Source organism: Taudactylus pleione, unplaced genomic scaffold (assembly GCF_031769625.1).
Source record: "Taudactylus pleione unplaced genomic scaffold, aTauple2 ptg000179l, whole genome shotgun sequence".
Classification (NCBI taxonomy): Eukaryota; Metazoa; Chordata; class Amphibia; order Anura; family Myobatrachidae; genus Taudactylus; species Taudactylus pleione.
In genome coordinates this window covers 14,656,689-14,675,700 of record NW_028284581.1, presented here as the reverse complement: position 1 = coordinate 14,675,700, position 19,012 = coordinate 14,656,689, and the positions used below count along the sequence as shown (strand labels likewise).

At 40.3% G+C, this 19,012-nt stretch overlaps 1 protein-coding gene across 2 annotated transcripts in view; it reads right to left on the bottom strand.

Annotated features, from left to right (window-relative positions):
• Nucleotides 1-12,342: 12,342 nt before the first annotated feature.
• Nucleotides 12,343-19,012, bottom strand: part of SLC66A2 (solute carrier family 66 member 2) — a 112,128-nt gene continuing 105,458 nt past the window's right edge. For both annotated transcript variants that reach the window (XM_088475895.1, XM_088475896.1), the window contains one exon: nt 12,343-12,821. In XM_088475895.1, the coding sequence (XP_088332021.1) occupies nt 12,614-12,821 (208 nt within the window). In that variant the 3' untranslated portion in view covers nt 12,343-12,613. The remainder of the gene's footprint in view (nt 12,822-19,012) is intronic.

The window sequence follows — 19,012 nt, the reverse complement described above, 5'->3', positions numbered from 1 at the left end:
ATACAGACCCAAGTACAGTTATACATACGCAGCGCTCTGGACCAGATGTAGGCATCAGCAAGAAACCCCCCGTCAATCAGCATTCAGCACGAAGACCAGGAACCCAGGGTCAGAACACATATTTATACCCCCCCAGAAATAAACAACACAATAAAGAAGTTTGTTGCTAATACCATTGGTCCTAAAGGAGAGGGCATATGTTACAAGGCATTTAACAGGTTGGTTCAAATAGACACAGTCCAGCCTCAACAACTGGTGGTCTCTGGTTTCCCGCCTCATCCAAATCCTAACAGTTGGTCATATAATGTACATTTTGTTGCTTGAAGTCTCTGCGGTCCATAAGTTGAGAATGCATGTTGCGATGTCTCCATCGATATTACCGGAATACTGTTGAGAGAGTACACATCAGTACAATACCAAACATGGCTTACTTATCACGTATAAAACCTTAGTTACAAAATAATCTTTATTTCCTAGCAATTATAATAAATGTGCATACTTGAATCTTATACCTTAAAGCTTATGGAACCTTGTATGTGAATATGTAATGTGTGAGTATGTGGGGTTTGATGTAAAGACGCTAATTAACTTGGGGCAGATGCGTGTGCATGAAGCTAATATTCAGCATTTTCATACAGGATCTTATGCATTCGCTAATATGCGACTGGTTAACAGTGCAATTGTGCGTATTAATGTGTGTATGAGAAATGGTGAAAAATGCAATCGCATGATGCTAATAGTAATATCGCCACATGTACTAAAGTGTGAGTTTATCTAAAATGGTGCTTGGGCGGCCATTCACAAAATGGCATCTTGTGATCTCATTTCCACGATGGCGTCTTGCGGCCAGTTGCAAGATGGCATCGCTGCGATCCAATTTTAAACTGATCTTGTCTCAGCCAATTATCCAGCTTCGACAGTCAACCCTTTGATAGCAAACAACATGCTATCACAATCTGATTTTAAAATATAATTTAGGCTTACATTTATATATTATTTAGTGTTATTATGGGATGGCACAAGGTGGTTCTTAATCCATCAATAATGTGTCTCTGAGTGGGGACATAAAACTACTATTATACGCACACCGCGGATCTTGGAAGATCATGTGAAAGGTGTGGGGATACACCAGTCCTATAAAGGCAGTCTTGAAGTGGAAATTTGAGACTTTACATTATCTGAGGTGTTTTAAAATAACATTTCAATAATACATTCTATGCATGTCTAAATATAATACATTAAATGATGGTATTTCCTAGTTCAGGGTTGTAATGCAGTTCTGTATTTACCTCAGTATTCATACTGACCACAATCATAATTTAGTTCTTTTGTTTTACTCTATTTTTAAATTTTCCACACTTCAACACAATAGGAACACACCGGACACATATGCCAATTATTATGATGACAATCAGTATAAGGATTAAGGGCCTGATTCAGAGCCGCTCGTAAGCGGCCGCTCGTTCGCTCTGAGCGATGTTTGCCCAACTGCGAATGCTTACGGATCGTACTACGCATGCGCGAACCAGTCAGTGCGGCCGAAAATAGTTTGTTCGCTAAATAGCGAATGCCTGCTATTTTGATTGACAGAATGAGGCGTATGTGGGTGGTAACAGAGGAAGGTGCTTGAAAACGGGGAGTGGAGATACGAACGCAAGCGTGCTTAAAGGTCAAAACGGCAGTTTTATGGGTGTGCATAATTAATACAGCAGCGTCATTGACCACGTCACTGGGTTATTTTATAGCCAGAACTGCTCGCAAGATTGTGGTAGCAAAAACCAACCCCAAGAATAGCGAGCAGTTCATACGCTGGTCGATGTACTCGATTAATCTAATAAATAGCGGACATGATGTAGGATGCGAACGGCCAGGGGGCATATTTCTTAAAAAAATGACCGCAAGTTTTGTTCGCTCATTCAGACATAGAGGCGTGAACAGACCGCAAAGAGCGAACGGGTCATTTGAATAGCCACCCCTATTTTCTGGACGAGCGAGCGCTAATTGCGTCCGGCTCTGAATCAGCCCCTAAGAATTTGCCGATGCTGGTGATCACTTCCTGGACCCATTCCCCTAGACCTGAGAACTATTTCACTGGGTTCAGCCATGAAACCCATCCTTCTATCTTCTCCCCTACTTCAGCCACTGAAGCATTATGGTTCTTACGAAATTCCCATTTTAGCTGCAGAATATCATCCATCTTTCGGTCTATCACTTGCTTAGGGTCGCTGGTATCATTGGTGACATAGGTGCAACATTTTACTCCAAATTGGGTGGCCAACATTATGCAATACCCTCCAGTAACATCAGTTAAATAATTTAACACTAGCCTGTGTTGCACCAGTTCTTTCTTGTACGCTTGCAATTATCTCCCTGTATACCTGAATGTGTCATCATACATCTCTGTGATATTATCTATTAATTTAGCAAGTTCCTGAATATATCTAAAATTTAATGTACCCCGAGCGATCCTGGTGGGATCCAATGCGACTAAAACTTGAAAGCCAGTTGTCTCACTAATTAACTGAGTGGCTTTATGCACGTCATCAGGTATCATATTTCGTTTGCCTCTGTGTTCATATTGCATGAAGATATGGTGTGTTTTTATGTATACCAAGCATTTCAACATGTGTGTGGGTCATAACTTCTGGGACTACTCTGCCCAGGTAACACAAACCTTCGGAACTCGGGGAGAGCCACATACGCTTTTCTTCCACATATAAAATATACATTATCAGGGAGAACATAAGGAATGGTATGCATCATTATCATTAAGCACATTTCCCTTGCAAACAATCCTATTTCTGGGTCTTCCATCTGGTACATGCAAGTCTCTGGCTGTATTATTTTAGCACAATAACCATCTGGTACCTTACCAATAATTTATTTGGTGGAACTCAATGTATACCGGTACCTAAAATGTCTCCCACTAGATTTAATTGAGCGTAACAGATCATGGTTTATGGACTCATTATCAGCTCTTTGTGAGAAGGTCATCGTCTGATTATTCCCTGTCACTTCCCAACTCCCGGGTTTATTTGGGTTGGTTATGTTTAAACACAAAAGTGATCTATCTACTTGGAATTGATAGAGTTTGAAATGAGGTGGTTTGGATGAGAGGAATTTTCCATCCAGTGTCTTCCCTTTCTGTAATTCTAAAATTTCCGTGATATACAGCGGAAATGGCACCAACCCTACATTATGCTGTCCCTGTGGCACATGTGAACACACCCAGCAATCAGTTTGCTTTAACACTTTGCCAACCATGCTATGATAATCCACTAAAGGATACCCACCCCAGTACGGGTTATATTTAGGTTGGCACCGTTGGATACAGTTCTCATCAACTAGGGACCCACAAAGCTCACAAATACAGGATTCTTCAGACGACAGACTTTCACAACATCCCAGAGTATCCGGAATAACAGCTCTCTTAACAATAACAGTACTAAGATTGGTCAGACACTCCCCTGATTGACATAGCACTCCTCCTGACTCCACTCTATCAGCGCTGCCATCAGCTCCCATCTCCTCTATCGGTCCTCCATCACAGAAACTTGGTATCCCCAAACATATCATCACGACAGAAACTCTGGAAGAAAGAACTAGGATGACCACAGCAGACCACTCCATTGCTGGAAGCACTGATCTACACATTTCTTTAGCTCAGGTATCTCACAGTCACCTTTTTAATCCTTCCGGCACAAGCTCGCAATTGATAGGTCCACGTTATCGGTCTTGTCTCCGCCTTGTATCTCCACCGGTTGGTTAACCTCCCTATAGTGAGTGGAATGGACCCACGTATCTTCCACGGGCCACCCTTTGAGGATGTGGTACTTTGTCAACAATCGTCAGATACGGATCTTTCCACCGATCAGTCAAACGACCTGAGCTTAAAAAATTTGGATCATAACAAATTCCCCAGGTTTGACATCATGGCAGTTTGCATTAGACATGTTATTTAATAACACTTTAAATTTCTGTTATTTTTATTCATCTTCGTATCTCAAAGGGGGGGACAGATAAAAGAAATGACAGTCTGGAATGATCTTGGTTTTATTACCCATCACCTTACACATGTTCTGGGAAACGTCACCTGTAAAATGAGTCCCCCTATCACTTTGAATAATTCTAGGGATATAGTATCTGCATACAGGTTCCTGCAATTAAATCTTGTTATTAATAGCTACTGCTCTAAATATTGCCTGGGCCCCTGGGTTGGACAGTATTCCCAGTATTTGACCTTAGCCTGGCATGGTTGCCATTTGTCCTTAGCGACCTTGTGTCCTGTGTGTGAGAGATAAAGCACAACAGTTTTATATCATTTAAACATGACCTAAATACAACAATAAATCGTCCACATTTTACATTAGAACAGATCCATTGGCAGGTTGAAAAGATTGTAAACAGTCATATAAGGCCTGGGAGAAGATACTGGGGTTGCCTATGAACCCATGGGAAACCAGTGTTCATGTGTGGTGTTCTTCACTTTGCAGTACTTATTTATGTGTCCCACTAGGTGACAGTTAAAACATCTTTTTGAACGGAGTGGATGAAAGGATTGTTGTGGGAGTTGAGCAAGAGGGAAAGATGGTGGGTATGGGTAGGAATATGGAGGATAAGGGTATGGTGGGAGGTATGAAGTTTGTGGGTAGCATGGGACCTGTGGTTGTGTATGATATGTGGGGTAAGGATGTGTTTGCTGTGGTGTGGGATTGGTGAGGACGTGTAACTGTTCAGGTGCAAGTGTGTGTATAGGTGCAGGTGTGTCTACTGGCTGTGATGTTACAGTCATTCCTTCCAGAGCTTGGATACTGACAGCCATTAGTTTTTCGCTCTGGTCCTCTCTCTTCTTTGAGATGTTTCTATCATGTTCTATGGCAGATTGTATGACGGTATCTATTGTGACTCCCCTCCAGCCAGGCTGTGAGGTCTGAACCCGGGTCTTTAAGTCTTCTTTAAGGCCATCCATGAGTATGGTGACAATCATTCCCCTGTGGTGAGTGCTATCTTTAATATCCTCTAACCCAGTGTACTGGCTGATAGTCTGCAGAGCCCGGTCGCAATAATCTTCTGCAGATTCACTCTCCTTTTGCTTTATGGTGAAAATTTAGTTCCAGTTAACTACTACTGGAAAATATATACCCAATTGAGTTATGATGCGGGATAACTTGTTCTGTTAAGGGAACGTCACCATCCAATAAACAATCCGTGATAAATTTTGTCACGTCGGTATTGTGTGGTAGACAGGCCCTTAACACCATACGCCAATCTTTATTAGTTGGCTCATGAGAACTACCCAAATTCCTCAAAAATCTATGACATTTGGCTAGTTCCTTTTTGGGATCGGGGAAATTTTTTATGATGGAATTTAGTTCTGCTCTTGTCCAAGGACAATGCATTACCACTTTCCTCTTGGGCACTACACCGTTCGCATCTGCATTTCCATTCGAAAGAGTTATAGTCCGAATGGGATGCAGACCGGCCGCACTGCTACCTTTGACCTTGCTACCTGGCTGGGGGTTTAGTCTGCTGCTGCTACGTATGATATTAACAACTTCCTCTACGGGTGCAGAGGGGGCTAGCACTTCCCTTACTGTTACTGATGGAGATGACGGCATCACTCGTGATTGTTGTGGTGCAGCATCTATCATCTGTTCAGCATGGGAAATGGCAGACATGCAGACATTACAATAGGCTCATCACCCACATCATGAACATTTTCTTTATGGTTGCTTAAGAGGGTACAAATCGCTTGTTACATTTTTATGGGTATTTTTGATAACTGTACTTGCACCTCCATCCACATAAGGTGGAGGTGGTGTGAGTGAACTGCTGGCAATACCTTCTACAATGCTACCTTGCCACATGTGCTACCTTGCCGCGGCTCGCTCGTATTGCAATTTAGCGTCGCGGATGCATTCCCTGGCAATGCGCTCACAACGCTAGCTTGCGTCGCTTGCACATTTTTAAGCCACGCATCCCCTTCATGCTGCCACAACTTTAAACATTCATAATATTTTACCTTTTTACCTCAAGAGCACATCAGACTGATGTGGTCTCGGACATTATTCAGTACATCTTTATCAAAACTAACAATTCTAGGAAACAGTTTAACACTCTTCCTCGTCATATTAAACCACAAATCACAATACCTGGTTGCACTGGCACCGTACCTAATATGCATAATATGCCGTGCCGACCCGAGTGGCGCTTCCAAAAGCAGCAAATCATTTAACTTCTCTACTGTTTGCTTGGCCCCCATCCTGGGAGAACCCTAAGTTTTTCAATAAAGATTTAAATTGGTGAAAGACTGTCTAGATACTTTCACTTACCTACGGATGAAATTTCCAGATGCCCCCGCTCACCTACGGAAGAAATTTCTAGATGCCCCCGCTCACCTACGGAAGAAATTTCTAGATGCCCCCGCTCACCTATTATCTCTCAGCTCAGAATCACAAGTTTCCTAGTGTGGCTCAACTTCAATGCTCAAATAACCCAACCTAATTATTGAACACTGCAATCACACTGAGAGCTGGTCCCTACAACAAAGACAACATGTACACCTGCTGATGTGTATAGAACGGTAAGCTACTTACCAAGCTACTAGGCCAACTCCTGCGCCTAGTACTTAAGGGTCATACAATACCCTTAACCTTTAGGTCCCGTGTTACACCCTAAACAAGTACTGACAATCACACACTTTTCCTGCGCAGAAAACTACACGTTAACCCAATTATTGGCAACAATTGATAATGTAAACTCAATGGCTTTGTTTAAACATGTGGCAGCACAACCGGAAGTACGTATACGCTATTGTGCGACCAGTCGCATACACAATAGTGTGACTACCACACAACCGTATGACAATCTTTAGCTGCGTACACAAAAGTGCGTCTTTACTGTGCGCAAAACTGCGTCTCAGCCGCATGTTCAATACTGCGGTACCCCTTTAAATGTTAGGTTCTATCAACAAAGGAAAACAAACTTTTTCCTCTCTTGTCCCTGGATTCTAGTCAGCATCCCTGGCTCACACAAAAACGGGTAGCGATCTCTCAGCACCGAGCGGTTGCAGGTAAACCCTGCATGTGGCCACTCCACCCTTTGGTGAGATATCGATAAACGTATGTGCCGTGTGAGTGGGTAAGTGACTTCACTACGAGCCCCCAACTCTATACACCCCTGCCTATACCTTCTGATATCCTGCCTATAAACCTCTAAGGATGACGCTATTTTGCATACACAGTTATACAGTAAATAAAGACTCCAGACCTAGAACCTGTGGTTCCAAAGAACAAAGTATTATTCAAGTAAAAGTACAGTCAGTTACACGCTAGTTATAAGTACAAGTTGGCGCAAAGGATTCATACAGACCCAAGTACAGTTATACATACGCAGCGCTCTGGACCAGATGTAGGCATCAGCAAGAAACCCCTCGTCAATCAACATTCAGCACGAAGACCAGGAACCCAGGGTCAGAACACATATTTATACCCCCCCAGAAATAAACACAATAGAGAAGTTTGTTGCTAATACCATTGGTCCTAAAGGAGAGGGCATATGTTATAAGGCATTTAACAGGTTGGTTCAAATAGACACAGTCCAGCCTCTAACAACTGGTGGTCTCTGGTTTCCCGCCTCATGCAAATCCTAACAGTTGGTCATATAATGTAAATTTTGTCGCTTGAAGTCTCTGCGGTCCATAGGTTGAGAATGCATGTTGCGATCTCTCCATCGATATTACCGGAATACTGTTGAGAGAGTACGCATCAGTACAATACCAAACATGGCTTACTTATCACGTTTAAAACCTTAGTTACGAAATAATCTGTACTTCCTAGCAATTATAATAAATGTGCATACTTGAATCTTATACTTTAAAGCTTATGGAACCTTGTATCTGAATATGTAATGTGTGAATATGTGGGGTTTGATGTAGACGCTAGATAACTTGGGGCAGATGCGTGTGCATGAAGCTAATATTCAGCGTTTTCATACAGGATCTTATGCATTCGCTAATATGCGACTAGTTAACAGCGCAATTGTGCGTATTAATGTATGAGAAATGGTGAAAGATGCAATTACATGATGCTAATAGTAATATCGCCACATGTACTAAAGTGTGAGTTTATCTAAAATGGCGCTTGGGCGGCCATTCACAAAATGGTGTCTTGCGATCTCATTACCAAGATGGCGTCTTGCGGCTAGTCGCAAGATGACATCGCTGCGATCCAATTTTAAACTGATCTTGTCTCAGCCAATTATCCAGCCTCGACATTATTATTATATATATATATATATATATATATATATATATATGGCTAAGGCAGGAATATAATCAACGTTTCAGTGCTTTAATGCATCGTTCTCAAGATACTGATTCGGTGACTACAATTGGAGGCTTATTTGGCTGTCCACTGAGGGCACCCGGGCTTGTTTATCTGTGACATGGGAGTGCCATCCACACTTTCTGCATATTATATATTTGATAGGTGTTTTTACGTGCTGATGAATTTAGAACATTTACATTAAGCTCCACTGTGAATACAGCAGACAAGAAATTTGTTCTTTTCACATTGTGCACGGCACAACTTGTGCAACAGCTGATTGTCAGCCACCGCTGAACAGCGGCTTCCCACTCTACGTGTAAAGCGCAGCTATTTGGCACACACCACTCATTACGGATCCCCTCGTTTGGAAGTCCAGGAGAGGCCTCTCACAGCACAGTGCTGTGCTAGCACGAACACTGGCCAGCAATGTGTCCCACCACGAGGGTTTATTCAGCCGCAGACATTTGAAACACAGGTATAAATCCACAGACATGGAATGTGAGCTAAGATACCATTTCTAACCTGACTTTTTTCCTGATATGCAGGCTATCATCTATGCGCATTTATTCATTATTGCTATTATTCGTATGCACCTTAATTATTATTATTTTTATCTGGGATCATAAAACAATTGACTTTACATATGGTCTTATAATTCTGAGTGACATCATCTGCTGCAGTTATTGATTAATATACAGAGCCAACTATTGGATTTAAAAGGACAACTTCTTTATTAAGTGTGGCCACAGCATTTCTAACTAATTCTCTGGGATTTCCCTTATTGGACTGATTTTAGTTCCTTTTATTCGGTTTCTCTCATATATGTTAAGGCTATATAGTATATGCTGTTTTTATATGTTCTAGTTCATGCCTGAAAGGGTTTGTTATATGTTTATTAGGGCAGCACAGATGGTGTAATGGTTAGCGTTACTGCCTCACAGCACTGAGGTCGTGGGTTCGATTCCCACCACGGCCCTACATGTGCAGAGTTTGTATATTGCATGGGTTTCCTCCGGGTACTCTGGTTTTCTCCCACACTCAAAAAATATACTGGTAGATTAATTGGCTCCCAACACAAATTAACCCTAGTGTGTGTATGTGTGTGCGCATGTGATAGGGAATATAGATTGTAAGCTCCACTGGGGCAGGGACTGATGTGAATGGCCAAATATTATCTGTAAAGCGCTGCGGAATATGTGTGCGCTATATAAATAACTGGTAATAATTAAAAAATATTACCAAAAAACATTTATTATTATTTATCTGACTGAGATATTTGGATATGGATATTTTAGCGCTCCCAGCCTCCTTTGTCCTCTTTCATATGATATTATACTACAGGTTGAGTCTCCCATATCCAAATATTCCAAAATACGGAAGTGAAACCTTTGCTTTCTGATGGTTAAATGTACACAAACTTTGTTTAAGGCACAAAATTATAGAAAATATAGTATAAAATTACCTTCAGGCTGTGTATAAGGTGTATATGAGACATAAATGAATTTCATATATGTACACAAACTTGTTTTTGATGCACAAAATTATTAAAATATTGTATAAAATTACCTACAGGCTGTGTGTATATGGTGTATATAAAACATAAATGTATTCTGTGTTTATATTTGGGTCCTATTCCCCAAGATATTTCATTATCGTATGCACATATTCCGAAATACGGAATATTCCGATATCCAAATTACCCTTGGTCCCAAGAATTTTGGATATGGCAAATTCAACCTGTACTGCATAACAATACTCTACCCATTTTTGTGGATATAATAATTTCCATGCTGTGTTTAGATTCATTTACGTAGTTTTAGGTGACGAAGGCATTCTTTCTTCTAGCAGTTTTGGAGTGTTTTATTGCACAAATGCTGCACTAATAAAAAACACACAGAAAATGTAGTATTGTTTTAATATGTTCAAAGTAAAATAGTAAAGACTCAATTTATTGCTACAAATAGATTAAATATGATATTTTATTACAATTTTATCACAAAAAAAAACCAAACTTTTTCTCATAAAGCTCTTTGTTAAAATGGTCTTTTTTTCAGTTGTACATCTTTCACACAATTCTGACACCACTTAAAAAGAAAAATAGAAAGAGAGGAGAAAAATAGAAAAACCCTGACATCCAAAACTTTCACTGCTTGAACCCTGAGTATAAAAAGCATTCTCAGGAGCCAAGCTGTTTGTTCCAACTGATCATACATTTTCATGATAATCCATTAAAAAAGAAAAAAATAATGACAAAAACCCCTTTTACATTTCACAAAATGTATCCACCAAAAATACCAAAACCAATTTGTAATTTATAAAATGAAAGAAAAAAAAAAATCATAGCTTAATGCATTTCCAACAATAAATAGACATTCTTTGTGTTCCGGCAAGGCATTGCGACTGCAAAGTGTACATTCTAAAATTATGCTAACATGCAACTTGTGTGCAGACAATTTCGGTCATGTCAGTAACATTATATATGTGGCCGTTATGTGGACGGCTTAGTAACATTCATGTAACGGCTGTGAACATTTATATGGTTTAAAAAGAAGCCAGTGCCTTTTACTTCCAACTGGAACACTGACTTTTAGTTTAGTTCGTTGAATATCTATACAGGCAAGTTACCCTAACTGATGTAAAGGAAATATGAATACATCATAATGGCAACTTCACGATTTCTAGAGAAAATCATTTAGAAATACTTTTTTTGATTGATTGTTTATAGTGTAATTTTACAATTTATGGGCATATATATATATATATACATATATATATATACACACACATGCATTAATTAACGATGGCCACATTTAAACATACTGTATAAGCATAGCAAGTAAGTAAAAGTGCCCTATAGAATTCAGCAGAGGAAAAGTGTTTATGAATAATTTGCAAGTCATAGACATCTGAATAAAAAAAATTAATAATGTAAAGCTATACACACAAGTCAGACAAATTTAAAATAGTCTCCAGTAATTATTGTGCAAAGATGTTGAAGGAAGATCTCCCAACATTAATGAAGAATACCTGGTAGAACTAGATCTGCACACAATCTCTGTAAAATACATTGCATAACACGGTGTTCCTGTCCTCACACAGCAATTAGCTGGCCCGTATGAACAAGTGGACAGCAGTCTGATATAGTAACACTGATAACGTAAAGTGAAATTGGATATTCATTTACACCTGACTTGACACTGCTAAACTACTTTGTACACACAAGACCTTATTGATGAACAAGAAGGTCATAGACCAAAATCCTCTGTAATCATGTCACAGGCCTAGATTTGCGCTGGTTCACTTTGGTTTCCTCAAAAGTGCATGGGCTTGTGGAGTAATGCGGTTTGTGGATGCATTTATTCAGGTGCAGATGGCTGGATGTGGGCTGCAAAAGAACATTCCCTTGAAAGTAAGGAGTAGGCAAACTTGTGCATCTAGTTTTGTAGAGAAGTGCAAAAAGGAGATTTAATTTTGTGGAGTGATTATACAAAGTAGACCAAACATTGTTGCTTTCTGGAAGAATAAACAGCTTTTCCCACTCCTCAATAGAGCAATAATTTTGCACAAGCTCACAACTGGTAAAAACGGTGTCTCGTTCCATACTTATATAGTGCATTTCACACCTTCAAGTTGCACTTGTGGAAATATGCATTATTACACTCACTTTGAACATTATTTTCTTTTTTTAACATTAGACAAATACACAAAAATGCCATATTTAATAAAGAGGACACTGATGTCCCCTTATTTGCATAAATTATTTAAGACTTAAATAAGGTTAAATCAAGCAGTATTTTGGTAAAAAAAAATGGAAGGGATTTATTGAAAGGGGTAGTTATAAGATGGTAAGCGGTTGGTCTCGATATGGTGTTTGATATAATTATTACGATCCCTGCATAACTAGGTCCACTTCTAGATTGCTGTGGAACCATCCAAATGTAGGCTTAAGTGTGCTAGACAGATCATATAGGTGCACCAGTACAACAACTAAGTGATATGCACTGCGCATCCAGTGTGAGGTCCACAGTGTAGAAACATATATTTATTTATGCATACAGTGAATACTTTAGAATTAAAACCTGAATTTACCTCCCAAAAAAATAGAACAGTTTCATGAAGATTCTAACAGTAACAGGATTTTAGCAAATCTTAAAATAGAAAAAAAGATTAAAAGATTACAAATCTAAGCAGAGAGTTTTCATGATAAGCTCAGATATTTGCATTACTGGTGCAGAAGCAGATCTAGGATTGGGAAGCACGCGATCAGACAGTACATGTTCGCCTCATCATAGAGCTTTGGCACTGGTAACGTGTGTGATGTGTGACACTGTCTTCTGAGGGTACCCGCTGTAGAGGTACACCTGTAGCAAGATGGCAATGTCTACAAGGACCTGCAGGAGCCCACAAATCGTAAACTGGAAGGGAGCCTGGTTCAGCACAAAGTAAATAGTCTTAAAAGTGTCTCCACTGGTCCACATTAGAACCATTTTGATGCTGAAAAAAAGAGAAAAGAATGAGAGCGAATGTAAGTGATATACAATAAACAACTAACAATGTTAAAAATGAAACAATATTGCAAACCAACTACAAGAGAAAACAGCGTGATTATCATCACTAAATTAGGTGTATGCTACAAGAGCACAATTTATTCCACTCCAATGCATTTATTCTCTCACAGTTTATGCATCTAAGGGTACTCGTATACTTTTTAAATATTTTAACAATTTTAACATTTAAAAAAATAAAAAACAGGTTTCAGGTTTTGGTCCATCCCATAAGACCACCCAACAATACATGTTTTTTGTATGATGACACCAGAGATCATTTTCTCAATAGATTTAAGAGCAGAATTTGTACTGAACCACAATAACCAGACACTTGTTTTATTGACTAACTTTCACTAAACACGTTACTGGCTGATTGGTTGCTATGGCTCGGTGCACATTTCACACATTTGGGAGTAAGCAGTACAGCTATAACTGGACTATGAGAACTGTGGATGCATCCAACACTCTCTTTAATGGCAAACTTTTTAAATACATGAATGAATGTGAACACTCAAGTGCTCATAAACCCTTTCCTGCGCATCCGGGAGTCTGTTAATGCTGACCATCTTCAAAAGTGGGTTTGGTCTCAGTCTAAAATAGCTGACAAATAAAAATAAATGTGTGCAAGCTATTATTTGTTAAGCACTTTATTTAACAAGAGAGCTATAAGTACAATCATACACAGAAGTTTACAGAAAATTATACCTTAGTACAGAAGACTGTTTTAGAGAGAAAAACCCCACATACGATTCATGCAATCCTATGGGATCGGGGGTAAGACTGCAGCACACCTACCCGTTCGCGGCTTCGCAAATCGCGCAAAGATGCAACGGGACATATCTGTAGGCAGTCTGATCCCACTGCCTCAGGCACTGTCCTCACTTTGGCTAAGTATATAGATTGACTGCCACACAGCACATCTTCCATGCCTTGATCCCCTTACCACTGTATGACTTGCCTCCACAATCAATACCGTAAATACGAAGGAGGAAGAATACGGTTATTGCATGAAATCCAATATTGCTTTTTCATGCAACACTGGTAGGCCTACATTCCTTCTTTCTAGGTTTAGCCACACAGCTGTATCCAATCCTACCAATGGCACAGGTGACTGATATCAATTACTCTCATTCCTGCTTCTTGTGTCTTTACACATCATGGGCTGATTTCCCTGCTCCCTACTATATATACACTGCAATAATGAACGGCTATGCTACTATTATAAGCAATAGTCAGCAAACTTTCCTGGACATCCCAGCCCTTGAGCTTTTGCAACACTGGTCAACGCCAAGCTGCTCTTATACAGTCACAATTGCTTGAGTAAATACTGAATACTAAGGACTGACCATGCTGTGCAGCCTCTAGACACCAACTACAGTGTACAGACTCTGGCACTGTGGAATCAGAGGACCGGAGTAGTTTATTTTTCTATGACAGCTGCTGGGTAGGGAATAATTAATTGAGAGGGCAAAATATGTAATTACAAGTCTTAGCATATTTGAAACTTGAAGTTGTTAACCTATAGCAATCCAAACTGCAGTACCATTACCATCCACACTACAACGCACCACTACTCACTACCATGTTACCACCACTAACACTCATAATATACTAATGAAATATATCACATTGTAATCTACAATCCATGCTAAAGTGCAGTGTTAACGGATCACACAACATTACCATCAAAATAACACCTCCAGCACACTGTTAACTTAGTATTCTATACTGAACTATCACCGAAATATCCCATCAGCATACTATAGTGTTCATTCTAGCACCCTGCACCTGTCACATCCAGTTCAGTTCCTCTTTCCTGTCTGGGATGTTGCTCTCTGCTCTAGTGCTTCTAGCACACTCTGGTTTGCATCACCAGAGCAGAGAACGACACCCCAGGCAGGAAAGAGGAACTGCACGGGTTGTCAGGTGCAGGGTACTAGAATGAACACTAATACAGACACCCGAAAATCTGATATAACTATTACTATTTCCATAATATCCCATATTACACTGGCACCCCTATGTTACTAAACAAACCAATTGCTAAAATAAAATTCTATATTATGCTACCACCATGATAAACAACAACTAACCCACATTATTCTGCCATCATAATAAACAACAACCAACCACAATATCCTGAAATGTTATCACTAATGCTAAGGGCGTCCTTCCGCGTTCCGGCATCGGGATTAAGATAGGTATTTTGACGCCTATATAAAATCCCTTGTCGGTCATAACTACATCCCTTCTATTCCAACATCCCACATTATATTAACAGCTACACAAAGCAGTCACTAACAAATTCATAAGCGAACCATAACACCCCACACTACATATCCTCTGTATGTTGTGTTCATTTCTAACACAACATACTGCCTGACTAACATCACAACCAATTCATTAACATGGTAATTTGGCCTATGAGCAGGCCTGCCAAGAGCCGCACCGGGCCCGGTTAAAAGGGGATGTGGCCATTTAGGTGAAAAAAAAAAAGTGCGCTGGCGAGGGGGGCGCAGTGAGCCCCCTCAGCCCGGTGCATAACCAGTGGGGGGCGCGATCAGCTTGATCGCTCCCCCGACAGGCATAGGAGACTGCTGTGGCTGCTTCTTAGCATCCGCGAGCAGTCTCCCAGTGCAGCCCAGCACACAGCAGCGTGTGCTGGGCTGCTGTGATGTAAGAGAGGGGGGCATCGGACCCAGGCCTCCCGGCCAGGTCCCTCCAGCAAGCCTGGGCCCGGATAATTAGTACCCACTCCCTTCCCTCTCGGTACCCCTGCCTATGAGTGAAAATAAAGCAATGTATTTAATATACAGTATGTGCAGTTATAATTTGAAAACTTAAGTCATTTAAATAACTGTATTAACATTACGTAAATCTTAATGTAGTAACACATTTCCCTCCCTGGCCTGTGTTGTAACACATTTGACATTCCCCTACTACACCTGTGTAGATATACAATCCCTCCCTCACACCTCTAGTAACAAATTATCCTTACTCACACTTTTAGTAACTTATTGCCCTTCCTCACCTCTGGAGTAACACATTACCCCCGCTCACCCGTGTAGCAACACATTCCCTTCCCTCACCCCGTAGTAACACATTTAACATGCCCCTCCGTTACCTGTGCAAAAACAGATTCCCCTCATTCGCCTACCATACCTGTTTAGTACCACATTCCCTCAGGAGTCAAAGTTAAAAAAAAAATCCCTTCTTAGTGGGCATCTACATCACAGGCCGGGGAGGGGGGACGAGATTCTAATTTTATATACACACACACATTATATATATATATATATATATATATATATATATACATATACATATACACATACACATACATACATACATATACGACAGGCTTAATCCATGGCACTCAACCATCTGGGGTGCCCTTGGCATGTGACCACACCATCTACATAAAAAATATCATACAAACTCGGCACTCACATGCTTTTCAAACTGCAACTCCTTTAAACATAGGGAATGTTGGTTCCAAAATATTGCAATAATTTGTTAAGCTGACCACCGCTTCACGGTCGTTCCCATCTGGCCAGTCCCTACACTGATTCTCAGATAAATGAACTTGATCTGCCACCTTTGGCTCAAGCTTGCATACATTTTAAACATGCCCCAGGTCCATGCTGGATATCAGTGCCAATGCCTCCGTACACCCAGTCTGATGAGACCGGCGTCTCTACCGGGCGGGGGGCGGTGTCCGTAGATAGTACAGGCTTCCTTGATGGGTCCATGTATAGTGGCAAATGTGCAGTAGAGGATTATGCAGTCTTCCTTCTTTCTAACGCGTTTCTTTACACCCTGGTAATTTCGTAAGAGGATCATCCTGCATAATCCTCTACTGCACATTTGCCACTATACAGGGACCCATCAAGGAAGCCTGTACCATCTACCTACAATTTGTGCGCCAATCTCCGCTGATTGCAGCTACAACACAGTGGATATACCATCTAGCTTACAGCTACCCACCCACTCCCCTGCAATATCTAGTGGAGAGACGGGAGTTCCGGTTGGGACATGTCGAACGGACACCATCTAGCTCATAGCTACCCGCCCGCTCCCCTGCAGTATCTATTGGAGATACGGGAGTTCCGGCTGGGACGTGCCGGACACCGCCCCCTGCCTGGTAGAGACGCCGCTCTCATCAGACGGGGTGTACGGAGGCATCGGCACGGATATCCAGCATGGACCTGGGGGTGAGCCATTTATACAATGGAACAGTTTTTCTAGTCCCATACCAAACATGCTGCAAACGGTTAGCAGCGGCCGACCATCTTAGTTAACTTCGGCTAACAATTACGGAATCTGCGCACACATCAATACTGCTCAATTACAGAGACACTGTTGCATTTCTTCAGGATTATATAACTTTGCAACCTTGTACCATTTTCTGTTACAAATTGGAACTATGTTATCACATTTTCCACAACAGAGGATTTTCTGGATATTTAAGCTCTGTCATTGTGACCTTTTAAACCCACTAGCCATTGTCTTTCCCTGCAGGAAAGGTGGTATTGTATTTTTTAATAGGATTTGAATGTTCGTTATATGAGTGTATTGTTATGCCTCAAGCTGGGACCCATGCATTTATGTGATTATTACATGTTGGAATAAATAATTGTAATATTGACTATACATGCAGATTGATTTAGTGCAGTTCCTCATTTCTATCTCTGGTTACTACTTTCTTGGGAGAAACTACAGAGTTTCTTTGGAACAGCAGCTGTATCGATCTTATTATACTAAGTCCTTTGTCACTTTCTGATAATCAGGGCCGACTGGTCTATTTATCCTATTCATTTATTCACCCCAGATGGTTGAGTGCCGTGGATTAAGCCTGCCATATTATATATATATATATATATACCAACAATTCGAGGCGGCACTGAAGGTCTTTATCCTGCTTTATTGAAACACACCAACGTTTCAGGGCACCAGCCCTTTTGTCAAGGTTATACAAAAATTAAAACCAAACTCTTACCTTAAATAGTCACCCAGGTGTTTCTAGTGAAGTCCGGGCAGCGCGCTCTCCCACACGCTGCGGGCGGCGTCCCATTCTGATGACGCGGTTGCTCAGCGCCGCTACTGGTTACCTAGGCAACCACACGTCATCAGTATACAAACAATTACTCCTTAGTGCTACTAAGTGTCCACACACTTCCACCACCACTACGTCATCCTACTTCACACCCATCTGGGTTACATAGTAAAATCAACAAGTTATATGAAATGCATAAAGTTACAATTATGTCATATTAAATTCTACCGTATATGTCTATAGAGGCTCAACATGCATCTCTAAATAGCTGTTACTCTTATGTCATAATTAATTCTACTGCAAATAGCTGTTACTGTTATGTCATAATTAATACTACTGCATATGTCTATAGAAGCTCAACATGCATCTCTAAATAGATGTATCTACCCACATAGAAATCAATATACATGTATATATATATATATATATATATATATATATATATATATATATATTACCAAATTCACCAAACTACCAACACTCAGAAGATATAAACCAACCAATACCATGCCATATTTAACCATAAAGCAATTCATGTATTTTATAATGAATTCCAACAGATCTTATCATTAAGACCCTTTGGTATTGTCGTATCCAGTTCTATAATCCATTTTGCTTCCATTCTCAATAATCGATTACTTCTATCACCGCCACGTATCAGGGGAGGCACATGATCAATAATTATATGTCTCAATTGTGATATATTGGCAAAGCAAATGATCAGCCGGTTGCGCAGCATTTTGCGGAGAGAGGGCATAACATATCACAATTGAGACATATAATTATTGATCATGTGCCTCCCCTGATACGTGGCGGTGATAGAAGTAATCGATTATTGAGAATGGAAGCAAAATGGATTATAGAACTGGATACGACAATACCAAAGGGTCTTAATGATAAGATCTGTTGGAATTCATTATAAAATACATGAATTGCTTTATGGTTAAATATGGCATGGTATTGATTGGTTTATATCTTCTGAGTGTTGGTAGTTTGGTGAATTTGGTAATATATATATATATATACATGTATATTGATTTCTATGTGGGTAGATACATCTATTTAGAGATGCATGTTGAGCT